Source organism: Physella acuta, unplaced genomic scaffold, assembly GCF_028476545.2.
Source record: "Physella acuta isolate Inbredline_101_S28 unplaced genomic scaffold, ASM2847654v3 ptg001070l, whole genome shotgun sequence".
NCBI classification, from domain to species: Eukaryota; Metazoa; Mollusca; class Gastropoda; family Physidae; genus Physella; species Physella acuta.
This window is the reverse complement of record NW_026732587.1, coordinates 73285-100885: the sequence shown is the minus strand read 5'-3', so window position 1 is coordinate 100885 and position 27601 is coordinate 73285. Positions and strand designations below refer to the sequence as shown.

General features: G+C 32.1%; 1 protein-coding gene across 1 annotated transcript; it reads right to left on the bottom strand.

The window, feature by feature from the left end:
* Positions 1-554: 554 nt before the first annotated feature.
* On the bottom strand, positions 555-26475 carry LOC131955492 (poly [ADP-ribose] polymerase tankyrase). Its single transcript, XM_059319622.1, has 57 exons — positions 26391-26475; positions 24800-24868; positions 23394-23613; positions 22894-23259; positions 22624-22778; positions 22365-22497; positions 21961-22044; positions 21748-21825; positions 21256-21364; positions 20930-21047; positions 20434-20606; positions 20183-20270; positions 19873-19995; positions 19560-19685; positions 18747-18824; positions 18233-18396; positions 17812-17921; positions 17519-17622; positions 17216-17372; positions 16799-17007; positions 16310-16409; positions 15915-16042; positions 15407-15457; positions 14726-14839; positions 14340-14501; positions 14103-14198; positions 13864-13977; positions 13603-13678; positions 13255-13460; positions 13026-13123; positions 11915-12078; positions 11602-11698; positions 11195-11323; positions 10882-11056; positions 10468-10544; positions 10035-10165; positions 9530-9609; positions 9284-9376; positions 8844-9008; positions 8407-8524; positions 8053-8158; positions 7711-7836; positions 7387-7531; positions 7053-7272; positions 6000-6262; positions 5494-5666; positions 5145-5250; positions 4715-4884; positions 4154-4298; positions 3883-4007; positions 3585-3681; positions 3305-3482; positions 2627-2740; positions 2104-2291; positions 1864-1947; positions 1297-1441; positions 555-1198 (listed from the first exon to the last, which is right to left on the bottom strand). Exons 2-57 carry the CDS (start codon positions 24809-24811, stop codon positions 1077-1079), a joined length of 7488 nt encoding a protein of 2495 aa, XP_059175605.1. The 5' UTR covers positions 24812-24868; positions 26391-26475; the 3' UTR covers positions 555-1076.
* Between the last annotated feature and the right edge of the window lie 1126 nt (positions 26476-27601).

Below are 27601 nucleotides of genomic sequence, written 5' to 3'. Positions count from 1 at the left end.
TCACTTGTCATTCTTGTCACCATCATTGAAAATGAAGGCGATAAATCCTAGATTCTCTACTATGGCAGTTAATAAAATGTCGACAATAATATTAACTAACGATGTTGATAGTAACTTGTATGTATTGTAAAGTATTTTAGATCTATCTGGCCGTAACAACAGTCACTGATACTTAAACATTACATATCTAGAGTTTTATGTATTGCTCTTTGTGATGTTGTGGGCATCTAGCTGCATATAATTAGTAAACGATTCTCCATGTCATTAAGCTCAAGAGTCATATTTTATAATTTTTTGTCATTGTGAATAGATAGTTCCCATTGAGTAAGGAAATTTTAGAAAAAAAGAAATGATCCAAAGTATTTTCTGAGGTCAGTGAAGTTGGCTACATTTTAAGAGACATTGTTTCACACTTTTCCCATCACTTTCTAGAAAATGAGAACCAGACAGCTCTTCTGTGATTAGTGCAGCAACTTTTAAATGGCTTTATTTCAAGGGGAAAAATTAAAAAGTAAAATAAAATACAACATGAATAACCATCAATCATTTCAGCTTACTGCTGTAATTACATTTATTATCAAATTTTTACAAAATACAATTTGTATCACATCAAACAATTTGTTTACATTTTACATCACACCACACATTTTACAAAATGTATACAATTTTACATCACTCAATTTGTAGCAGACCACATATTTTACAAAATGGATCGCATTTTACATCACACAGTACAATCACAGACTGAAAATGTAATAACTAAACCAAGCTGGTATCAAACAAATAATTTCAGCTGTAGCAAGTTGTTGAGCATCACTCTATATACCACACCAACCTATTGGCCTACAAAAGTCGTGCAGAGATATACAGAGGAATATCTGTGGCTAGAAGCTTTATTACTTTATACAATCAACTACAGAAAAACTAAAAGAGCTTTAAAATTCATATAATAGTTATGATTCAAATAAAATGAGCAAATAACATGACTAAAACTTGGAGATCAATATTAAATTATTTCATTCAAAATGGTATTAACATTGTTTAGTTGCTGCTGTCCCAGAATGCAGTTGTTGAAACTATTTTTTAAACTGCACAAGATAACGTAAACAGACTTGTGCTGGATCAGAAACAATGTACTCCGTCATGATGCTGTTTGTTATGTGACTCGCCTGCGATGAGTTTTGGGCAATGCTCACACCTGTCATCAAAGAAAGTTTCAGTAAATGTGTAACTCTTTTAAAAAAATTAATATCAAAATTTAATTCTACGAGCACAGTTAGACTAGGGTGAAGTTACCTGAGGGTAAGATGAACCAATCCGATGGACTGAAGCAATATGGATGACTTTGGACAACAACAGAGTTGTAGGACTTGTCACTGTTTTTCTGTGCATTACCTGCCCTTTGTTCTTTATAGTAGTCTTTTATTTCCCCTAAAGCTACCTGTTACATTAAAGTGATGTAAGTTGACTAAAAATAATGGTGAAAATATTTTTAAAATAGAAAGTTAATCACAAATTTCTATCTGCAACTGAATTTTGATCTTGGCAAATTTAAACTGACTGCTATGATTCAGTTAATTTAAATTGCTCTTCAGTCAATGGAGAAAAAAAAATTATTTCAATGATCAAATGGCAAATAAATTTTGCTGGTTGGTATCAATAGATACAAAATATTGGGTACTGTTTAAAAGTGGATTGGCTAAATTCTAACACATGTCAAACGTGAGGTCTATTTGTAAGAAAAGTTTTTAGACACTCTGCACTTTGTGGATCATTTTCTACCATTGCCTAATAAGCCTACTGAGTTATTTTAAGGCAAATTTTAAGCTACGTTTAGCAAGTGATTATGTCATCTACACATACCTCACACAGTAACATATACATGTTTCCTGAATCTGACCACACATAGCTGGCACTTTTATTGAATGAATCTGACAAGTAGATGCCCTGGAAAAATAAATTTTCCGTTACTATCCTCACATATTAAACAATACATGTACAATTTTTTTTAAGTGTGTATATTGTGTGAGAATGAGGAAACTAAAACTTAAACTTTTAAAAGCGCAGTTAAAATAAAGTTTTAAATGTGTAAAGTTTGTTTACTTTTCCGTAGGCCCAGCCAGACATTCTGGCCTCAGGTGGAGCCACCAGCAAGCCTCTGTTTAAAATACTCAGCAGGTTGCAAGTGTTGCTCCCATGCCACAGTAGACGCCTGTTGCCCAGACCAGTAGCCTTTAACCTTTGCTCCTCACCTTGTCTGTGTACTTTGTAAATGCTGTTTACTTTATAACCTGGAGTAAAATAACACATTGGTATTTATTCATAAGTCTGTAAAAAAACAACTTAAATTGAAACCAAGAAAATTGATAACTTTTCTGCGTAAATAAAGGGAATATTTAAATTAAGTAATTTCCTACCCAATATGATTCAAATGTGTATCATCTAAACAGACATTATTTAAGTTTAAGAACAACAAAACAGTTGAGTTTATTTTGGCCTGATTAGTTAATGGATACATTTGAGAGCAATTTTAATTTGTATTTTACTCTAGTAGACAAAAACAGAATAAAAACATGCAAAAATTAGAGGAAAAATCCAAGGAAACAAAATTAGAAAAATAAAATACCTGGACCAGTTAGGTAAATATATTTAAGAATCATTTGAGACATGGCATCATCCTGGCTCATCATCTCCACCTGGCAACCCAAGCTGGCATACACGTAGTCCACAGGGTTGTACTCTGTGAACAAAATTGATATTCAGACACTGTCTTTATGAGGCTTAACAATAGCTTAATGCTGGAACTAACTAGACATGTGTTATGGGAGAACTGAGGGTGATTACAGTTGTTATTCACTGTTTGTTCTCATTATCTGTGCATCCTTCTTGGACAAGAAGGTTTACAAAACCTCAGCAAACCAACTACACACTTAAGCAGTATGCTGTATTAAACACGTCTACCTCATCCTTAGACTAGCTTTCAACTGCACAAGCAGAGCTCCCCTCCATTTCATATGCCTGGCATGTAACCTAGAGTGACCGGAGAGGGAAGGGCATATGTGTTCATGTCTGATCACTAATTGAATCTGACATGCCATCAGGCCCCACAGAACTGTGACATTGAAATTATGCTATATTGGTAAAACAGGAGGGAGGGGGAGTGAATGGGATACCAGCCAACAAAAGTGTAACTTTAAACCAAGAAAATTTTATGGGGATGGTCAAAAATAATTTTAAAAAGATAGAAAACACATTAAGAAGAAATAGTTTGATCTGTGTTGACAATTCACAAACAATATTTGACCTGTTTTAAAGTGCATGGCTGCCAAGAGCATCTTACAGGCCACCTCATAATCAAGGAGGTTGCTGATGCTGTACATCTGGCCCATCAGTTTTTGACGTTTGTCCAAAGGTCGGATCTTCTCATAAGAAAAGTTTTTACAGGGTAGCAGATGAAAGTATTCATTGCTTAGTTCTGCTATCTGAGGACAGATATTGGTTAAAAATGGTTACTCTCTCTCACATCTTCCTCTATAATAGGCTTATAATATATATAATTAAAATAAATATATTTATGATATTACTTTTTCTAAATTTGCTTGGTAAGCTTCCCTCAGTTCCTTCTTTTCAACCTCTGAGTGTGGTGCTGACCTAAATTCTTCTACCTTGTCAACAAATTTTCTGAAATAATAAATAAAGTTTTCTGCATAGAATTAGAACTATAATTTGTTTTAAAATAACTGGATTATGTTGTTTCTTTTTGTTATGAGCACAAATAAAACAAAATCAACATGAGGTTTTCGAAGCGATTTTAAAAACTTAGATCTTTCACCCCACCAATTTTATATCTATTATTGAAATCAGTCAAAGTTTTTAACTTACTCTATTTGTTCTAGAAGCTCTTTCCCTCGCAGTAAGGTCTCTTTGTTCAAGTTGCCAAATGTCTGTGATTGAATGTTCAGACATTTGGTCTTGTTGACAGACAGCTGCATCTCCTTGGGGTTCATCTAAATAAACAATAAAATAAAGTCATTTAATGGAAAATCTCTAAACTTGTGTCATATCATGGAATAATCTCTAAACTTCACAAAAGTTTTTAAACTTGATAGCAAGACTTACTATAGTTTTGATGAGCTGATAAAGCAAGGCTTACCATAGTTTTGATGAGTTGATATACATATTTGGGCAGAACTGATGGAGTACTGCTAGTGAGGTCAATGTCAAGGTCCTTCTGTGGGGGTTGAGTTTTCCTGGCGTTGTCTTCAACAAGCCTGTACTTGTTTGGTTTTCTTTCAAAGCTGAACACAATTTCATACAATGTTGACAAAACATCAGGCAAACTTATACATAACAAACAGCTGTTGTAAAAGTACTTATTCTTTCACCATACTACTAAAATATACTTTCATTATCACCAACCTACTAAAATGTATTCATACTGTCATCAAACTTATTAAATGTTCTTAAAATTGTCTCCAAACTACTAAAATGTTCATAATATCGTCACCATACTACTAAAATGTACTTAATATTGTCACTTTACTACTAAAATGTTCTTAATATTGTCACTTTACTATAAAATGTTCTTAATATCGTCACTATACTACTAAAATGTTCTCAATATTGTCACTATACTACTAAAATCTTCTCAATATTGTCACTATACTACTAAAATGTTCTCAATATTGTCACTATACTACTAAAATGTACTCACTTCTTGATGTCAATCCATTTATTCCCACTCTTCTCTCTAAATATTTTCATGAATTCCTTCACCGCCTGTTCCCTATCAGGGAATGGTGTATGCTGGAACTGACCTTTGTCCTCTATGCGACCCCATCTTGTAAACAAAATATACAACGATTTGCTGGGTTGAAATACAAGCTGAAATAAGAAAGAGTTTTTAAAATTTTAGATTTTCTAAATTGAGTTTTAAAAATAACAAGAGAAGAAATATTTTTTAAATGGGTTAAACAGGAAAACATATTTTATAACAGCCATCTTAGTAACATTATACAAATTTTTTTACATTTATTTCAGATGTAGATAATTGGATGATTAATTAGATCTAGCTAATAGTAAAAGCGATGCACAATATACTGGCTATTCAAAACTACATTGAAGCACACAGAAAAAAAAATCACCTGAATTTGATAAAAGTTGTATAGACCCCATTCTCCTTGTTTGACATCAACTTTTGTCAGAAGAACATCATAGAATAACCCAAGCTGTTCATCTTTAACAAGCTCCCTGAAAACAGAGGGAATTGGAATTTTTTTTTATAAGTTTTGAATACGATCAAACACATTTTTTAAAAAAATAGCTAAAATAAATAAAACTTTGAAACTAAGTATTTTTTTAAAAAATTATTTCAATTTATAAATACTGAAACTATAGATTAGGTGTTTATAAATTATAATTTTATAATAATATTCATTCCATCATATTTATAGTTGTAAAAGGTGAAAGTTAGAAAATGTTTTCTTGACAAACCCATTTTTGATGTTACAGTTAGAATCCACTAGGTGGAGTTCAGTGTCGTCCACATCCATATTTAAATCATGCACTTGTAAAACTTTGTCTGCAGCATCTTTAAAATCTGGTACATTTTTTAGTGAATGAGGTAAATTATCCTTTATATGAGAGTCTCTTTCAGTCCTTGCCTTCTGTAAATAAAATTTTAAAATTCTGATACATTTTTAATGTGAAAAAACACAAAGAATTTTACTATAAAACAATATGATTGCTGTGTTATTGTGTTTCACCCAAGCACAATTAATCTGCTATTATTTTTTTAAAAGAAAGAAATATAAATAAATACATTATTATTAGGCCTATTAATAAAATATTTAATTTTTAAAATCATTTATCTAACAACATAAATATAATTTTTAAAGATGGAAATAATTTCAACTTTTATAAATTTTATTAAAAAAGAATAAAACTCCTTCACAAATGAGAAATTATTTAATAAACCAAACTTCAGTAAATTTGTTTACCTTGTTTTGTTGTGTTAAATTGAAATGCATTCTCAATACATTAGCCACATTATCTGCCCCTGTCTTCAGTGCCAATTGATAGGGGTTTAGCCCTGAGAAATCTACTGTCAGTTTAGCACCGGCCTTCACCAGCACAAAAGCAATTTCAGCATTATCAAAAGTGCCAGTGGCATGTGTCCTGCAGGTGTAGTGAAGTGCTGTCCATCCTTTGTTATCTTTGTATGCCAGGTTTACATTGCTTGTCTTCTTAACTGGCCTAAATTCTAAATTGGAAACAGTATTTTATTAATAAATCAGTCATTATTGTGGTACAAATATTTAAAAAAGGAAATGAGCAAAGAATTATAAACAAAAATTATTTTTTAAGGAAGCAGCAAGCAATAATTAATAAGGTCTGTTGCCAATGAAGTCACTGTAGGAAGATAATTTTGCATATAAAATTACCACGTATAAGCATCTATATATATAATTCTCTTCTGGGAGATGCTAGAAAACAAGCTGTAACCGCGCTCCCTACCTCCCCACCCCTACATGGTCTGGTGAGCTGTGGTTCACGCTGTTTACAAGCAGAGCTGGGTTTAGTGACGGCTATTAGGGGCAGATAATTTAGTTTGAAACGATTTTAAACTATGGGGAGGTAACTAAGAAGAGGCTGCTTTCACGAGGGGGGGGGGGTGTAGGGTAGGGGTAGTATCGTCCTTAACGACCTACTGATAGTGTTTTAAAGCAAATATTTTCAGTGGCAGCATTGGTTCTGTCAAATTCACAAATTATGAATTACTGAAAAGTAGAAAATAAAACAACTAAATAGCGGCGTATGATATGCCGCGGGTCGGCTTGTTTGTCTTATTTTGAATCCATCCATATGGGACCAACAAGTATGGTCTATGAAATAATTTTAACTTACATTGCTGTTATCCACATCTTCATCTATATTTTCTTTTATAACCAATGTTATAATTACTATTCATTATCGAGTAGAAATATAATTACAGTATCACAAATTATTTCAAGTCTTTAACATCAAACCACCTGGGTTAGAAAACCACTCACCTGGATTCTTCTGGTCATCATCGCTGTTTTGCTCATCTTCATCCATACTTTCCTCATCCTCTTCCTCACTGCTCTCACTACTCTCCTCGGTCACCTTTAGCTTGAAGGCAGCTTTTTTGTTCCAGTTTTTGACCTTCTTTGTGGCAGCTGTCTTTGTCTCCTCTGGTTTATTTGGGTCAAACTCATAGTTCAAAATCTGCTTGACATGATTCACTTTACCCTGTGCATGAACGTTGGGAAAATAGGTCAGTTAATATTTTCAAGTGTTTTCAATGTTTTTGATGAAACAATAGAAAATTTCATTTAAACATTTGATTGGTCGGTAGACACCTACCTGAATAACTGCATGCATGAGTGGAGAAATATCGTCTCCATCTGTTTTGTTGGGGTCGGCTCCTAGTTTCAACAAACTTTGTGACACTGTGAAGCAGTTGCAAGATATGGCTGCAATAAGTGCAGTGGTCTTGTTGTCTGGATAGCTATTGGAAAGAATTAAGCCATAAAACTGTTACCACCACAGTAAATGTTTACATTGAAAGATTTATATTTAAGACATAACATATTTCAAGTTATAACTTAATCAAATCAAACTTTTTATAGAATATCAAACAAATGACAAGATAAAGAACATTGGCATAAAAAAAAATCTAGTACAAACCTTTGCCAGTAGTCAGGATCAAGTTTATTGTTTCCACTAACAAGGGAAGCAAACTCTGGGTTTAAGGGGAGGTCAATATGCTGGTTAATGTTTATTCCATTTTTAATCATCTTTTCCAGAAAGTTCCTGAACAATAAGTTAGTAACAGAAAGTTTGTCAATCAGGCATATTTTAAAAAGAAACTGAAAAAGTCACAGTTATTTACAATGTTAATATTTTGTATTGTAATTTGTAACATTTTAGGTAATATTTTAATTACTACATATAATTTATAGACACAATAATTTCTTTCATTGTAGTATTAATAAGTTATTTTCTTCAATTAAATGTACCAAGACTTACCATGTAGGTCCACATATCCCCTTTGACTGGCACTTCCATAGAGCAGCTGCTAAATATGACCTCTTAAAACCATCTGTGTAGTTTACATTATACCCCTTGTCCTTTTCTAAATGAAGCAAAAATATTTTAGTCTATAAGCATTGGGGCAAAAACCAAATATTTTTTTACACTCCAATCATATACATAATTAATTAATATAAATAATTAATTAATATTAAATGATTAAGTATTATGTAACATATACATAATTAATTAATATAAATAATTAATATTAAATTATTAAGTATTATGTAACATATACATAATTAATATAAATAATTAATATTAAATGATTAAGTATTATGTAACCTATACCTGCTAAGAAATCAGCTAATGCAAACATTCTGTTCAAGACAGCATAAAGAATGGGAGAGCAGTTAAACATGTCAGGCTTTTTCACTGAAACACCTGCAAGTACTAGGAACTCAGCAATCTGGAACAGTAGAAACAATGGTCATAAAATAAAGCACTAGCCATACTTATCACAGCAGCCTGTTTATGTATCAAAGTAAATAGTTAATACTTTGATATTTTACTTTATTAGATAAGTAAAATGTTATATAGTTTAAGCCAAATTGTCTACTAGTTTAAAAAAAAAGATATTCCATAAGTTTAAACAAAAACAACTATATTTTAAGCATCAGGTTTTTAAAAATACTTTATTTAAATATAGAAGTGGGCTTATATTTTTTCCCCTATAACTATTGCCTTTAAATATTATGTTAGTTGATTAACTATGAGATAGTTAGAACCTTTATTATGACAGGAGCATCATTCACTGCAACATTTTCACAGCTGAGAGCTAAAACATGCAGCAAGTTGCGCTCGTGTTCTCTAAGCTCTGTCAGAATACTCAGGTTGGTTGTAGTGCACAGCAGTCGCAAAGCAATATTGAACTTGCAGGATTTTATGCAAATCTGGAACAAGAAATAGGTGTATGTTATCTTGTTCACATAAGCTAGTTTTTAAACAACATAATCTAGCCAAAATAAGGGTAACAAAGGTGTCTAACCCTAGGCCAGTATTACAAAAAGCCATCTAACCCTAACCTAGAACTTACAACAGTAGAATCTAACCCTAAAATAGTACTTACAACAATGGCATCTAACCCTAACCTAGAACTTACAACAGTAGAATCTAACCCTAAAATAGTACTTACAACAGTGGCATCTAACCATAACCTAGGACTTACAACAATGGCATCCAGTTCACTCAGCCCAGATCTGCTTTGATCAGCTTCAGTAACAAACATGGCCACACCATTCAGGCTGTTCTCAATGGCAGCCTAAAAGAACAGTGTAACATAAAAATAAAATTCAAATAAAATTTGGAGGTTTGAATCCACATTAACTGATAACTTTTTCAAATTTAAGAATAAAGTTTCTGTCTTCAAATAAGCAATTACATGCATTAGAGAAAAAGAAAGTAATAATTTTACCTGATAAAGTGACAAAGTTTTTATACTTTCTTCTTTCAACACATTTAGAGCAGGCTTCCACTTCCATATCTCCTTTTCAGCTAAAATACAAATCAGGACACCTATTTTTAGAACACTTTAACATCTAACAGAGCAAGAAAGTAAATAATAATTATAGATAGGTGTTACCAAGGCAACAAATTGTAGTAATACACAATTTCTAGTAACATTTTTTTTTTCAAGTGGTGTTTAACAACAGATATTGGATCAGTAAGTAAAAAATGTATTCTTTATCACTTAATGCATTCTTTTAAAACAAGCATACACAAATGAACTTTTAAAGTAAATATAGCAAATTATTTAATTTCATTAAAAAATTATGATTCTTACACAGGAGGAGGGGCACTGGATGACACCATTTAGGGGATGACAAAAGGCAAAAAATGAAAAACATATTTAGAAGAAAATGCTTTTTCCAGATCAAACCCTACATGGGGGGGGGGGGGGGGGTCACAATTGTAGTTACCTTCCTCTTCATCTGCTTGATTCTCCTTGAGCTTTTTCTTTTGAATTTTTCTTTTTTCTAGTTCTTGTGAAGATATAACTGCAACTTTAGACTTCAGATTGGCACCAGACTGTATCAATGTTGTAGCACAACTTTGGAAATAAAAAATATGAGCTAAGAAGTTAGAAGTGATTTTAAACAGCTAATAAGAAAATATTTTATCTATTATTTCATGATTGAAGGTAATATAAATTTTAGATAAACAATGTCAATGTTGATTAAATGCCAAGTCTTTCTCTAATTAAAATACATCATGAGAATTTGAAAAAAATATTTTTAATTTACAAAATCATTGGCATTTTCTTTTAACTTTCTTCCAGTTAATTGTAAATAACGATGTAGGCTATACCTATATTACCTATATTAGAAATGAAAGCAAAACTAGATGACTAACCCATCATGTTTATTTTGTACTGCTAAAGATAGTGCAGAGTTACCATCTTTATCTTCTAGGTTTACAGATAAGAAAACCTGTCAAGTTTTAATTGCAACATGTTACTTCAATGTATCTCTGCATTTATGCAATTGTACATCTTTAGTTTTAATGCTTTTATAAAAAAATATTCTGACAGTAGCATCACACAAGTGTGCCGCCATCCACACCAGGTGACACCCGACATAGTGACATCACAGAGACTTTAATTTTTTAAAATTGTCATTTAACAGAGAGATCAGCTGTACAGAATTATCAAAATAAATTAATTTAAAAACGATGACCAAAAACCAAATGTTGAGATTGGTTTGAATTTTCTTCACTAAGAACAGATATTTTTAAAGAGAACAGATTCAACTTGACAAGTGGGTTTACCAGTGTAAGATACATGCAACACATTGTTGCTCCATTTTGGGCAGCATAATGAAGGGCAGTAAATCCACGTCTGTCTTGCTGATTGATCTCCTCTTGGCTCATGTTTCGACCAATTAATTTGACTAATTCAACAGGATCCTTAGTTTCATTTGTTCTCCAAATATTTGCTGAGTAGCTGTTTAAATAAAAATATTTATTTTAATTTGTTAAAAAAATTAATGCTTCATTTTTTAATTTCATTTTACGATTATTATATTTAAAGAAGAAAGTAAACATTACTAGAAAAAAATGTTGCTTGTTACACTGCAATTACCGTTTTCCTTTTTTAAAAACATAATGCAGTGCTGTCCTTCCATAAATATCAGCTGATCCGACATTTACACCCAGCTGGATGAACTTGACCTCAAGTTCATGACTCTGGTTTAGAGCACCATTGTTTCCCCTGAATGACACAAAATGGATTGTCATTTATTATAACATGAACAGTACAATGATTTCATAGATTGTCATTTATCACAACATGAATATTACAATGATTTAAAAGATTTAGTTGTGTGACTAAGTTTTTTATAAGCTTACGCTTAAATGAAAGGATACATGTAAATAACTAACAGCATACACTTTCATGACAGCATATATAGTTAACGTATATGATAGCATACACTTCCATGACTACATACACTTACACAACAGTATACAGTTATGATAGCATACACTTACATGACAGCGTAATGCAGGACTGATCTTTTCTTCTCATCCAATGTGTTGAAATTGAAATCTTTTTTTTCTTGAAGTTTTCTGACTATTTTTAGTAGATCTAAACAACAAATTTAAATTATATGTTATACAAACTAATTAAGAGGGTTATTTTTATATTAATGGCACTGGTTCTTGTTTTTAGCCATATTATTTATGGTAAGCAATCTACTGGCTTCAAATATTTAAAAAATCATTCAATAATATTCTGAAAGTAAGTTAAGAATGTAATAGCCAAAAGTAAACTTCAAACCTAAAATATAAAAATATTTCTTACTTTCCCTAGCCCCTGCGTGAGCTTGTTTGGTAAGAATATGCAGGAAAGTCTGTTTGTTTTTCTTAGAGACACACTTGGTATCACAACCTAACTCAATCAATTTGCAGATCATTTCTGTTTCATTCTTTTTTTGCTGTTCATTGTAAGATACAGGATTTTCAAACCTATAATTATAGAAATAAATAACATAACAAGTTGGTTAGTTGCAACTACAAACAGAAACATCTATTATAATGTTTGTATCCATTAAACATGAAACATTATATTGGATATTAAAATATGACTTGTCCCTGAAATTAAATTTTAAATAGAGGTCTGCAGCCATGAACTTCATTAATAAATATGCTACAGCAGTAGATCTTTATTTTAAAAGGCTCCAATGGAGGCGAGCGAGTTGACGAGATTCCGTCCCCAATGTTGTTGACATGGAATAAAAACGTGCTTTTTAGATTTAGACCGTAAAAAAAAATAAAAAATAAAAACTTAAGCCTAAAATTAATTTAGAAATTTTATATTTTTAGAATAAATGTTATAAAAGTTGCAAATCCAGAGAACTTGAAAATAATTTGTTGAGTTTAAGGCTACATTTCTATTTATTTTCATCAAGCCTAAGTTATAACCGGATGTTTCACTTTCGTAAGACAAATATTGATTGGCTGTACAGTAACTTAGTGATCGATAACTATTTGTTTACAAAACTTTGCAGATCAAGTTTTTAAATTACAATGCAAATTTAAAACCCCATGACCTAGTTTTCTATTTTTAGCTTACAATGTGTACAATAAAATCAATGGCGGCCTATCCAATAGCAGGATGCCATTGTTTATGTCGCCATTACACGTGAAAACCAAATTGTTTTTGCTTTTTTTTAAATTTTTATTTAGTTACCGAAAATATTATAAACATCAAATACATCCAATCTTTAGTAAAGTCCGAAAAAAACCAGATAGACAGGATTTTATAACCATATTAATTGTAACTACGCTGTGCATGATTTTTAAATGAATTTATACACCTCTCAAATACCTTTGAGACTTTTCTCGCTGGTGTCCATTAGTAAATAATACTAATAGATGTTCTTCCCCAAAGTTCTTAAAATTTGTGTACATACCTCAAACTGGCAAACATAAGGGGATTAACCATCTCCCCATCAGGTTCATTAACTATGCTTCTGATGTTCTGATTAAAATCACAGTTGCCTTTATCAGCCTAAAACAAAATAAATAACTTATTTTAAGAAATGCCTAAGCAATCATATTTGGGAAAGCTAAATTTCGTCCATATATAATCTGTTTCAAACATTGTAAATCTAAGTTCAATACACTAGGAAAGATTCTAACCATGAAGTCAAAAAGACTGGATTGGTAACTCTGGATGCAAGTGGATAGTGGTGTGTTTCCATATTCATCTACCAAGTTTAAATCTGCACCACGATTGACTAGCTCTTTAAAAATTTGCCCTGACTGTGCAGGCTCAATAATGTTGAAATCTTTGTCAAAGAGAGGGTCTTTTTTCAGCATCACTATGTGGGCAGATGTTTTTCCAGCTAATGAAAAAATATAAAATAATTATCTGATTTATAAATTATAATATTTTTTAACAGTTAAATAGTCTTTACAAGTGAATAAAATATTTTATTTAAAAATTGTTTTACTCTCTGTAAGAAACTGATCCAAAAGTTTAGTTACCAGTATCTTGTGATTCCCACCATAGAGAAGAATTTACTTCAGGCTCATCTTCTTCATTGAAAAACTTTTTCTGAACCTACAGCAATTAAAAGTAAATCATTTTATTATATTAGAAGTAACAAATTAACTTGCTTTGTAATATCAAGTTAATTTTCTTAAAGATATGACAATTATAATGCAAAATTTTTCTTAATGTTGCACTATTTCAAATTTGTTTTCTATATAAGGTTTTATTTGTAATTTTGAAAATATCTGCATTACCTTTGCATTTACATCTGCATCAAACTCATCCACTAATCTTTTGATGAAAGATCTCACATTGTCCCATTTCGCTTTCAAATTTTTTCTGACAGCAATTTCTGGGTCATTTGAAGTCTGTTTTTTTTTAAAAATATGATAGCAATGATAGACACATTTTTTTCCCAAACTAATAAACAGCATTAATTTTTTTATGTATACTATGTGAAATTTTAAAAAGATTATTTGGTAAAATATAATACCTTTCCTTCAGAGATTACTCGACAGGCTAAATGCAAGGGAGTGAAGCCATTGCAGTCAACATATCTGGTCATTGTCTTGGCTACATCTGTGAACTTCTGTTGTAGATAACAAAATTAGTTGGTAGAGATATCAGAGCCTATAGATGTCAGCAAGAAATCTGTCCTATGACAAATTAATATGATGGCTTAAACCACACACATCATTTAAATTTGAGTTATACAATCTAGACAACTTACATATTTTTTAATTAAATTCAATAATTTATCCAAATTGGCTGGATCTAACCAAATATGTTTTGCTATTTCATGCAACACAGATGTAGAGGGGTCTCCTGCTGGTGGGGCTAGAATCTGACACCCTTTAGACAGGAGAAAGTCATAGAGGGGAAGGTTCCTCACCTGTGTGGACAGATAAATAAATAATTAGTTGATTTGTTTCTTTTCTTCTTTTTTTTTTACAAAAAATCATGTTAGAGTTTTATTAAAAATTAAGCTAAAAGTAATTTGAATTTTACATCTCAAAAACAGTTTAAAATTTTATCAGTTTTATCAGAACCAAAGTAACAAATTTATTTTTAAACTAACAATTTAAGATCTAATTTTATAATAATGGAAAAAATTACAGATGTTAAAGCTATCATGACAGCTGTGTTGCCTTGTTTATCAACGGCATGAAGGTCACAGCCATGCTTTAGCAGAAGCTCAGCTATAGCTATACTTTGCTTATATGCCTGTGCCTGGTTTAGAAATGACATAATAAACACAATAATACTTCAAAATATTAAATTAAAATTAGATTAATTGCTAATATCAACTGGTGGCACATTTTTAGACATTTGATTAGGACTAATTAAAATTTACTTTAACCTGCAATGTTTATTGTTTACTATTTCCTTAATATTGTGTTTTAATAGCTTTTTTTTTAATTAGCCTAACATCATGTTAATGTTTGACTTTTTTTTTAAAATTAAATTTTTTTTTTACTGAAATTGATTGTTGCAAAATTATTTTATTTTTATATTTCATTACATTTCATTATTTTTACTAAGGGGACATCCATAAAAGATTTCAATTTGAAGATTTTTACATCCCCTTTACCCCCTTCATCATACATTGTCCCTGAGGTGATGTCACTCATGTTACACCTGAGTCTTACACCTCCAGCCAATTGGTTGTTTTTATGAAATAGAGGTTTCTATTTAAAATATTAACTAAATTAGGTCAAATTTAGGTATATTAATGTACTTTTAAAAATCTAATGATAATAAAGAAGTGCAAAGGTTGAAATCTAAAATTAAACATACCTTTACTTCACTTTCCTCAGAATCAACATAAGCATCCGCTAAATAGTGGAGCTAGATAAATAAAATTATCTCAGCATTACAAACAATTTTGTTGAAAAATTAGTTTACAGCAGTTTTTGTAAATGATGAAATGTGGTTTTAGCAAAAATGTCCCCAATCTCATAAATAGTATTACAACTTGAGACGACCATTTTTATCAAACCTTTAGTTGTCAATATTTGGAAGGTCACTTGTGTGATTACAAGTTAGTTATGTATAACTTAATTTAAATGGTAATATCGTAAAGATGTGTTGATTATCTTTGGATTTTACAAAACTTTTCTGTGGGATCAGTCAATATGTCTGCCCTGTATTGCTACAACAATATTTTTTTTAAACTACTGAAAACAATCAAAGTAGTATCTCCTTAGTTTACAAGCAAGCAAACAATTTACAAAAAAAATGAAAAATAAAGAGTCTCAGTTTTTTACTTTACATTTGATAAATACGTATTTATGACAAAACGTACTGGAGTACGCCCTTCATTATCTTTGAGCGTGCAGATAGCGCCCTTCTCTTCAATCATATATTGTATCTGATCCCAAAGGTCTTTCTGTGTGAGATCACTTGAGCAAGCATGAAAAATCAAGGTCACACCTGAAGAAGGAAATTGCTCTTTATTAAAAAATTTTCTTCAATCCTTTTAAACGAAAAATTGTATTTTAATTATTAATAAATTAATGTTTCTTTAGCCTATGTTTTTATTTTATTTTAAAAAATTTAACTTTAAAAAAAAAATTTAGTTTATAGACTTTATTGAAAATAATTAACTAGAGAAGAAAACCATTCTCCATCTATTGCTTGAAATTTAAAAAACCCTCAAATATATAAACAAATATATAAACAAATATATAAACAATCTACCATCATCATCAGTAAAATTGATGTCTACTTTGTCATGGCATAACAGCTCCTGCATAATCCCAACTTGGGCCTTCAGGTAGGCAATGTTGACAGGTGTTAACTAAATAAAAGAAATTTTTACTCCATTAATGCTTGCAAGTTTGCAAGTTTTTTGAGAAACATTATTTTAATGTCATATAAATGTAATTTCCATGAAATAAAATTAATAAGTAATAATTTATAAACAAATGCTTATACATGACATTTTAACTGAAAGTTTATTTACATATTTAATGATACATATCAGTAGTTCAAATGTTACTTGACAGTTGATATCAAGTTATCTAAGACAAATATTTTAATCGGAAAAGAATTTATGTAATTTATTTTTTTTTAAATTGTAGATTGTTGAGTTGATTCAAATATAGAAACCAACCAAAATTGTACCCAGCAGAGGTAATGCAAACCTTGAAAACTACTAAAATTGTCTGAATGTACTGTGAAACCAACCTTCCACATGTTGCTGACATTTGGGTTGACCCCTGACTGTAGGAGAAGTTTGGTGGTGAAGAACCAGCCATATGCAGCCGCGTAGTGTAGGGGTGAGTTGCCCGAGTTGTCAGGGTGCTCACCACTGGCCCCAATGTTCAGCAGGTAGGACAGGACGCTGGTGGCCCCGTTCATGCAAGCATGGGTGACTGCTGTACGCTCCATTCGATCTGGGGGACCAAAACAGAACTCAGTTTACTTATAACTTATAGTTCTACAATGTCAGATTTTAAAAACCAAGTCAAAATGAATAAGCTATGTATTAGATAATTGACCAGTCTATCAGTGCAAGATCAAGTACTTATATAGTAACAAGTTCTGACAATTTTAATCAGTAACAATTTGTCTCCCCTCCCGACAAGAGTTATGCTTGCTCACCTCTTTGTTCCACTACTGCACCATATTGAACCAAAAGTCGAACCATTCTCAAATTTCCTTGAGCTGCAGCTATCATTAAAGGAGTTGTCTGATTTTTTGATACATTTAACTTAGCATTGACATCTGCTCCATACTTTAACAAGATTTCAGCCACTTCCTTTACATGGAAACAATGTGTAAAAAGTAAGTTAAATATGATTTTAAGCAAAATAAAGGAATTTACAATTATTTTTGTCTTATTTTAATGTAATTAAAGTAGACCATATAAAAAATGATGAGCCAAAAATAAGAAGAACAACTAACCACAAACTGATATTCTGCTGCCAGATGAAGAGGAGTTTTATTGTAATTGTCTCTACGGTTCACTCCACCCACCCCAAACTGGGCAGCAAATGGATCCGTCTGATCTAAAATTTGATAATACTTTGGCTACATTTCACTTGCATTATATTTTAAGTTTAACTTCAAGTTTAGTAATTTATAAAACATGGCTTGTATATTACAGGCATTCGATACAAAATTTATTTAGAATAATAACTTGTAATGTTGAACATTTATATAGAAACAATAACTTGTAATGTTTAACAAGCAAATACTTTTCTGAGCCTCTTGGAGAAGTAATTCAACATTCTGTGGCCTGTTTGCTTTAACTGCATAGTGTAGAGGGATAAGCCTGCTTCCATTTGTATCATTGGGATTTCCTCCCCTGCAAAAAAAAGAATTATTTTTTTAAAAATTTAAATAAAAAAATAAAAAAACAATTATTTTTTAATCTAGAATCTAGAGATTTTATTATCCCAATAAAAACAGTTTGGAATAAAAACTTTGAAGCCAATTAGAACTTTTAAGCAACAAAAATTCTAATAATTCATTTAAGGAATATTGTTAAATAAGTTTCAGTGTTTGGTTTTAAAACTTTTAACATGGTTTATATCATAGACATACAGGTGTCTTAAATTTTTGACAGCATTGGAGATACAGTGTTTAGAAAAATATCGTTTTTTAACGATAACTCACTTTTCCAGCAAAAGTTTTAGGTTGGAACTTGAGCTGCAAGCTGCTGCAAAATGGATTGGTCGATTTCCTTTTGCATCAACAGCATTGAAGTCAGCATATACTGAAAGTAGTTTTTCTAGATATTTGCTGTTTGGGTTGGCAGCAGCACAGTGGATGGGAGTCAACTTTAAAGAAAGAGATATATTAGACTTTTAAGTACAAGAGTTACAATTATATTTTAGTGATATTCATATTTGGACATAATACTTAAATGGGAAATTATACAGACACCAGCTCATACTACATAATTGTACATAAAAATAGTGAAAAATAGTGTAAAAATATTCAAGAACATGTGTTATTAAATATGTAAAGATGTTGAGCATCCATAAATTTTGGTCTTTAGAAAATTTATTTTCACTTTTTAAAATTCATATTTATTTAGTAATTTTAGCACTGATATCTATGGTTTTTAAACAGGAAAGATGTTTAAAATTAGAACCTGGGTTTAAATTACCCGAGAGCAATTGCCTACCTTGTAAACTTTTTTACTAACAAATCTGATGGTTGACGGTGAACATCCAGTAAGTTCTTCTGTTGTAAAGAGGAGAACCTGCGAATTGAATAGTTGTAAGATTATTCCTTTAGTTGGATGAATTATCAAAAAATAAATAGTTGTAAGATTATTCCTTTAGTTAAATGAATTATCAAAAAATAAATAGTTGTAAGATTATTCCTTTAGTTGAATGAATTATCAAAAAATAAATAGTTGTAAGATTATTCCTTTAGTTGAATGAATTATCAAAAAATAAATAGTTGTAAGATTATTCCTTTAGGTGAATGAATTATCAAAAAATAAATAGTTGTAAGATTATTCCTTTAGTTGGATGAATTATCAAAAAATAAATAGTTGTAAGATTATTCCTTTAGTTGGATGAATTATCAAAAAATAAATAGTTGTAAGATTATTCCTTTAGTTGGATGAATTATCAAAAAATAGATAATTGTAAGATTATTCCTTTAGTTGGATGAATTATCAAAAAATAAATAGTTGTAAGATTATTCCTTTATTTGAATGAATTATCAAAAAATAAATAGTTGTAAGATTATTCCTTTAGTTGGATGAATTATCAAAAAATAGATAGTTGTAAGGTTATTTATTTAGTTGGATGAATTATCAAAAAATAGTTGTAAGGTTATTTATTTAAATGAATAATAAAAAAGATAGATATAAATCACACTAAATTACTATTGAATAGAAATGCTTTTATTTCAAAGTAAACATGGATATAAAATAAAAATTTACTGTCTCACTGTAATAAAGTATAAAGAATTATTAGCTGCTTACATCTCTGTAAAGATGATTGAAAAATCTGCAATAACCCTTGAGGTAAGATTCAATTACTTTTCCTGCAATTTGATGTTTTCCTTTCAGGAGCAGCTCATGAACATCTTGAGGATCAAAAACATCCCTCTGTGTTAAAAAATTTTTAAAATCAAATCATTAAAGAATATTAGCAAGTATAAAATTGAAAAGCTTTTATATTTAATCATCAGATATATTCATGAAAGATAGTTTTATCATTAGCTAAGTTTTATGAATATAAAATATTATTTACATACAATTAATATAAACTTAAAAAAATATTTCAAATAGTTACATAAAAGTTTCTTTTGTCATCCTTGAAAAATTTTTCAACTAAGGCTAGCAGAGCTGGGTCTAGGTCAAAACTGGTAACTCCTTTTGCATAATCATTGTCATAATAATCAATGGGATCTTCTGTCTAAAGAGATACAAAGAAAAAATTATTAGATGCAAAGTATATTTGTATTAAAAAAAGAACTGCAGTATTTAAGGAAAATGCATTCATCACTTGTACTAAAAAAAAACTAATCAGCATAAATATTCTAAAAAGTAGTTCTTTTGGTTATTAGACTGAGCAATAAATGATTTTTAAACATATTACATACTTTTGTTAAAGCATTATTTCCTTCCCGGCTCCCTCGACTGGCTGTTATTTTACGAATGAAATGAATTCCTAATGATCGTCGATTATAGCTGTAAAAAATTTATTAGTTTCAAAACATTTTAGTTATTTAAAATATTTATATATTTTTATTCTAAAATATAACACAGTTATGATTTTAGCTTCACAATGTAGTCAACTAATTCTTTTTACCTACCCACTCAAATTTTGCATTTAACAGTTTTTATGTCTTACTTTCCTGTGTTGAGTTTATTTATCATAGTCTTGTCTTCCCTATTGTGACTCCGTCTCTCACTGAACTTTGTGCCGCAGACCTCCTGTAATATCGTCTGAAACACTGCCATGTCCTGCACCTGAGCTGCTGCGTGGTAGGGGGTGTGGGGGTTGTCCAGTGACTTGGGATACAGCTGAGGATACACAGAGTTATGTACTCACATGATTAGGGTTCATTTTAAATTCATTTTAGACAAGAATACTTGTAGATGTGGAGGGATATATTTTTATGTATAAGGACCACACATATTTAATAGTTGAATAATTGCATTTAAATATTTTTCTCAAAAAATATTTTTTAGGCCAACTCGTCATAGTTTAAAAATTTCCTTTTCCATATCGTCAAACACTTCATTTTAAACATTCTTTAGATAATTAAATTTACAAAGCTTGGAGAGGTTTTGAGCTACAAATAACACAAAGTAAAGAGAACAAACTAGTTTAAAAAAGGAATTACCTGATATATTTTGTTACCATCTTTCAGAAGCTTGGTCAAAAGTTTATTATCTTTTAAGTAGATGGCTCTGAAAACCAATCTAGAGTTGGCTACTTTAGAAATATATGGCATCGGTTCTCTGTGAAATAATTTAATTTTTTATTTATTTTTACATCTGTGGCATAAATTATCATTCTACAGGATGTAAAACTATATTTTTTATAATGTGATGTATCAAATATACAGGTGTAAATATTTATTCTGTTATTCACAATTGTAATATAAATTGAAATGATTAAAGGAAAGAGTAAATAAAAGTATTGCTAATTATGTTTTGAATTATTCACCTGGATTCAAAAAGAGGATCAAGCTCCAGCACTTTAATGTCAGGTCGTGGATGTAGCTCAAGGTCTGCAACCTTCTTTGGAGCAGATTTTCTTTTTCTTTCTGTCTTTGCTAATGAATTGAATTTGAATATTATAAAAATTATTTGACAGAATTATTTTAGAAGTGTAATACAGTGTTTGCACTTGTGACAAGTATACTTTACAAGTCAAGAAAAAAAACCTCGCAGCTAGTTAGTATATCTGTTCTTTAGGGTAAATGTTTTCATATAACATTAATTTGCTCAACATTTATAGTATACATGTGGCAAGTGTAAATGAGGTGTAACATTAAATTTCCATCCACAACAATATTTACATTGCTTTCCTGATAAAAGTAACTTACTAAAATTCAAGTAGGCCCTACACTATTTAAAAAGTTATTAGGATATGTTTAAATAATACTGCAATAAGGTGAAATTTAAACTTTAAAAAGAAATCAGAATAAAAACTCACAAGCTTGAGCACATTTTACTTTTGCCAGTTTCTTTGTTCCTGAGCTTGAACTAATCTTTTTCCTTGCATTTCTTTTAACTGTTGACATAAGAGGACCATAGACATACGCTCAATAAAAAACATTTATTTAGGCTATAAATGCACAAGCAGATACACTTTAATAGGAATGCACATGATTTAGATATTAAAGACTGATACAGGTAAAACTCATACTTTTGTCTGATGCCCTCTGGGATGGAGTTTTTTGTAGTCTTGCCCTTTTGACAACTGGCTCTTCAATAAAATGAACTTCCTCAACTGTCAACAAATTTTAAAAAATGCCAGTGTAACAAATATTTATTTATCAATCTATCATTATTTCCTGTGTTTAATTACGTTTTGTTTAATCTGAAACTTAAAATAATAAGCCCAATTAAATACAATTTGGTAGAGAATCTTTGAATCCGAAAAAAACATTTAAACAACAAAGAAAATCTCAATAAATCTTTAAGGAATATTGTTAAATAAGTTTAAATGTTTGGTTTATATATGTGAGACATTTAAGTTTTAGCATCTCAATAAACTTTGAACATTGAGATATCATGTTTAAGTAACTCTGCTCTCTATAACAACATTACCATCATCATCCACATCAGCCAGAGATGCTTTTCCAGTTTCCACATCCTGTGCAAGTTTTAAAAGTTTCTGAATCTCAGTCAGCTGATCTGGTGGTAGTTGATAAGTCACAGAAGACAACTGGTTCAGACTGACCTAAACAAAACCATATTATCATAAACAAGTTTGTAAAGTAACTGATTAAAACATTTTATTTAAAAAAAAAAAAGATTTGACAAAAAATAAAATCAACTGTTGATTTAACAAAAAATAGTGTGTTACCTCTAAAAGAATGCATGCTGGGTCTATTGTATCTCTGTACGTGATCTTGTATGTATTGGCAATCCCTTTTTTACCTTGTGTCAGCCAGTTGATTTTTACCTCCCTTGAATAGTTGTAAACATTACTCCAAGTGCGACAGAGATAAAACTCATTTGCTGAAATGCACCATGTTTGTTTTTTAATTTTAAAAATAGTAAAAGCAATTACAATTTTTAATCTGTAAAAGTGCTTACATTTAGAACAACATGAAAGAAAAAAGGTTTAATTTACCATTTTCAGTGCGGACAGCTAAAATTGCTGCTTTAGGAAACCATAACTTTGTTTCAGTTGTGTTTCCATTGGACAATTTTGAATGTCTTGTTTCAGCATTATCTCCACTTTTAGACTTTTGTAGTGAAGTTTTAGATGGCAACTTGGCAATATTTATCAGGCTGTTAGAGGCATTGACAGATTTATTTTTATGGAGTGAAGCTTTAGATGGGGCCTTTGTAAGATCTGTCTGGCTGTTAGAAACTGATTTAGCCCTAGTTGATGCACTCCTTAATAAACTGGTCTGTTTAGAGATTATTTCTGAGGTCTTCCTCGACTTTTCTTTGGAAACACCAGAAACCGAATTTCTTAAACTTGTTCTGCTTCCTTTAAAATAAAATTAAAGACATTTGTTTTGTAGTTGAAGTTTACAGATTGTTTTAATTTTTTTTCATTAGCTGATTATTAAAGATTGTTTCAATTTTAATTTTCGATATTTTAATTAGCTGATTATGACCTACTTTGTTTAGAAGACTTCTGCTGTATTGAAAGCTTCCCAGAGTTCCCTGTGTTGGTACGGGAACTTCTCCTTGAGTTAGCCAGACTCTCCTGCAGCAGTTCGTGTGTGGACTGTCTCCTGAGGCTGGATATCTCTGCATTGCTTTCAGCTTCAGCTTCTGGCACTTTACTCACGTCTGTCGACTTTTTGCTGGATGACAGCGAGCTGGACAGAGATTTGAGCTAGCAAAAATAATAGAATTGGTTGTTTTTTTTAGAATACCCAAAATTGCATTAAATCTCGAGACTTCTGAAATCCTTACTACAAATATCCTTTGCTATTTTTATTTAATTATTTTTTTTTTTTGCGCGAAAATCTGAAAACATGGGAGGTAATCTAAAATCAGAGACAACTGGTAATTTTTTTTTTATCAGCAAAATCAGATTCCACAATTTTAATATTCTAAATTGAACTCAATATACGCATTAAAATATAAGTCACATGACACATAGATGGCTACAGGACATTACCCCCTGGATATTTCCCCCCCCCCGGACATTTCCCCCCCGTATTTACCCCCCCGGAGCAATTACCCCCCTGTCAATTACCCCCCTGGGGAATTACCCCCCCCCCCCCCTCTCAAGTTAAAATCCTAACTCTAACTAGAATTTTATACTTATATACTACTTTAATCCAAACCTTAAGAAAAAGACCAAAACCTAAGCATCCACCTTAGCCTTAAACTTCACACAAAACCAAAGCTAGACACAACCCTAACCCTAAAACTAGCTCTAACCCTAACCCTAGCCCGTAACCCTAACCCTAGCCCTAAACCTAAACCTAAACCTAAACCTAAACCTAAACCTTAACCTAAACCTGAACCTAAACCTAGCCATAAAACCTAACCCTAGCCCTAGCCCTAAAACCTAACCCTAACCCTAACCCAAACCCTAACCCTAACCCTAACCCTAACCCTAACCCTAACCCTAACCCTAACCCTAACCCTAACCCTAGCCCTAGCCCTAGCCCTAGCCCTAGCCCTAGCCCTAGCCCTGGCCTTAGCCCTAAACTTAACCCTAAACCTAACCCTGTCGGGGGGGGGGGGGTAATGTCCTACTGGGCGGGGGGTAATTGACAGGGGGGAAATTGACAGGGGGGTAATTACTCTGGGGGGTAATGTCGGGGGGGAAATATCCGGGGGGTAATTGACAGGGGGGAAATGCCCTGTTCCCCACATAGATATAGACAAGAAAAAATAATAATGCTTAAATATTTTGGCAATACCACTTATAGCCTACATAAGAAAAAAATGTCATAAAAAAACGTTTTAATAACAAGCTTTTATGTAATAGTTCTAGATCTAGAATCTAGGCGTCTTTTACATTTATGGATGACCCCTAAGCTGGAAAACGAATTTGATTTACTTACAAATGGTAACATTTTTAAAAATTGTAATCACTGCGCAGCAATGTGGCTTCCAAACTGCCGCTGTGTAGTCTGAAGATACATTATAAAGATAATCATTTAGTAACAATATAGATATCATAATGAGAAGCGTTTAACCTATTGCAAGTATACTTGCAGTTAAAAAAACTAATAATAAAAACGATAGTAAGTATACGCCAGTAACTAGAGTTTCCTAAAGGCATCTCTTCGGCGGGGGGAGGGGGCGCTTCTTCCCACCCCCCCCCCCCTCCACTGGAGAAATAACTCAAAGAAACTCTAGTTTTCTGATAAATTGCCGATCAATTGACACGAAAAAAAAGCTCTTATAAATCTCTAATGCCAACACAAGCAAACAGCCTGGTCTGTTGGCCAACATCCCCCCCCCCACCACCGAAAAGACCAAATACCCCCGGAGAACAAATGTCTGAAAGAAACATTGACAGTACTTCTTAAAAGTTAAAGGCACGCGTCAGTAACCATCTCTCAGTAAAAAGCAAATAAAAAATTATTCCTGCTAAAAAGTTTATCTGTCACCTGTTTGTCGAGTAGGCCTAGGCTGACATATACCCCAACTAATCAGAGTTTCTTCCAGGCATCTCTTCGCCCCCCCCCCCCCCCCCCACGAAATTTTTTTACCCCCCCCCCCCCCCGAACGAAATGAAATTTATATAATTTATATAGAAAATATATACTTTTAACAGTGTCCGCCCCCCCCCCCCCGAAGAAAGTTTACCGCCCCCCCCCCCCCCGAAAATTTCAAGTGCCCCCCCCCCCCCCCGGAGAAAAAAGTCTGGAAGAAACACTGCAACTAAGGAAAAATGGATGTGTTTTTTTTTTTACTCATAGAGCCGGAGTCTTGTCTGACAATTTTATACGCGACACTAAGGAAATGTTTGCTCACGCTTAGCTATTCTGTTAACGGTCGTATGCGGGCAGTGTTTCTTCCAGATTTTTATTTCCGAGGGAGGGGGGCACCTGATATTTTCGTGGGGGGGGGGGGGGGTGGACATTGGTAGAAGTATGTTTTCTATATAAATTTTGTTGGGGGCAGGGGGAGGTAGACTTTCTTCGGGGGGGGGGGGTGAAGAGATGCCTAGAAGAAACACTGGGGTAAGGGGTATTTCTTTAATTGTGGGGTGGGGGGGGGGTGATTATTTAATGAATTTGGCTTAACTATCAAATATTCCGGTTTTTTTTGTTTGGTTTTTTTTACACACATAGGCTCAAATTGACTTGTAACAATTAAATAATAATAAAATAAAATTAATTAAAAAGTTTTTGCAGATGGTTACAGTTTTTGTCATAGTAATTATTTTTCAAGATAGAGGAAATATCCCACACCACCGAAGAACGGGAAATTCAGCTAGTATGCTTTATATAATAAGTTAATTCTTGCTGATTTACAGTAAATTACATTTAGGCTGAAGCTGATAGGCCTATAATACTAAAGTGGGAGGGGCACTAAAGGCCTAAAATTTCAAATGCTACGTTGACACGTTTACACATAAACACCCCTTTTTCCCCACAGAAAACAAACATTAATCTTAAGTTATACATTTTTGTAAAAACTTACTTTTCTGACGAACTTGCTTTAAGTGCCAGATTTAAAACAAGGTCCGCAATATTTATATACAGACCTACCGGCAACTGCAGGCGGTGACTACGAATGCTTCGCGGAAACAAGATAGAATACTTGACCTTCACCCTATTTTGTCTATTTAGCGCTTAAAACATGTCTTTAAAATATTCTATGGGAAATATTTATTTCTCCATTCTAACACGCTAAAAGTAATTGTAAGATTTGTTTTAGATTAATGAAAGATTAAGATTTTAAGCAACAACCGATTTGTTAAACATTGGTAAATAAATACAACCCCCTTTGCTTCGCGGATCTGAAGAATGATTAATTTTCTAAATATAGAATCGATTTGACAGCATACAAGCCGTAACACGTCAGTGGGTACGAGTAAAAAGTTAAATTATACAAAGACATTGAATCGATCACTTATTGATCTTCTTCTCGATATTACTGGTACATTTGGCTCAATACTTCTGTCAGACTGGGGTAAAAGAGAATACATTACAGCAATCAAACAGATCTTTGTTCAATCAAAACCTAAATTAAAAAGTAGGCTAATAAGTAATATTGCTGAGCGAATCTATTGCTCGGGGCTATTACACAGTAACCTTATAGTTCTAGTAGACATTTGCTGGGGGGGGGGGTGTTAAAACAACTACTTGAGAGAAGACAGTGGAGAGTAAAAAAGTACCCCCCCCCCCATTCCACCTCATAGCTGTTGTGTTATTCATCAGTGTATGTGCATGTTTACACTAAGCAGTAATTGCTCTACACACGAATGTCATGTTCCACATACAGACCTACACACGAATGTTATGGTCCACATACAGACCTACACACGAATGTCATGGTCCACATACAGACCTACACACGAATGTCATGGTCCACATACAGACCTACACACGAATGTCATGGTCCACATACAGACCTACACACGAATGTCATGGTCCACATACAGACCTACACACGAATGTTATGGTCCACATACAGACCTACACACGAATTTTATGGTCCACATACAGACCTACACACGAATGTCATGGTCCACATACAGACCTACACACGAATGTCATGGTCCACATACAGACCTACACACGAATGTTATGGTCCACATACAGACCTACACACGAATGTTATGGTCCACATACAGACCTACACACGAATGTTATGGTCCACATACAGACCTACACACGAATGTTATGGTC

Coding starts and splice junctions, on each gene's coding strand:
- LOC131955492 (XM_059319622.1), bottom strand. Junction 20,271..20,433: donor AATAAACTCAACACAGGAAA/GTAAGACATAAA, acceptor AATTTTTTACAG/CTATAATCGACGATCATTAG. Junction 13,124..13,254: donor CCAGTCTTTTTGACTTCATG/GTTAGAATCTTT, acceptor ATTTTGTTTTAG/GCTGATAAAGGCAACTGTGA.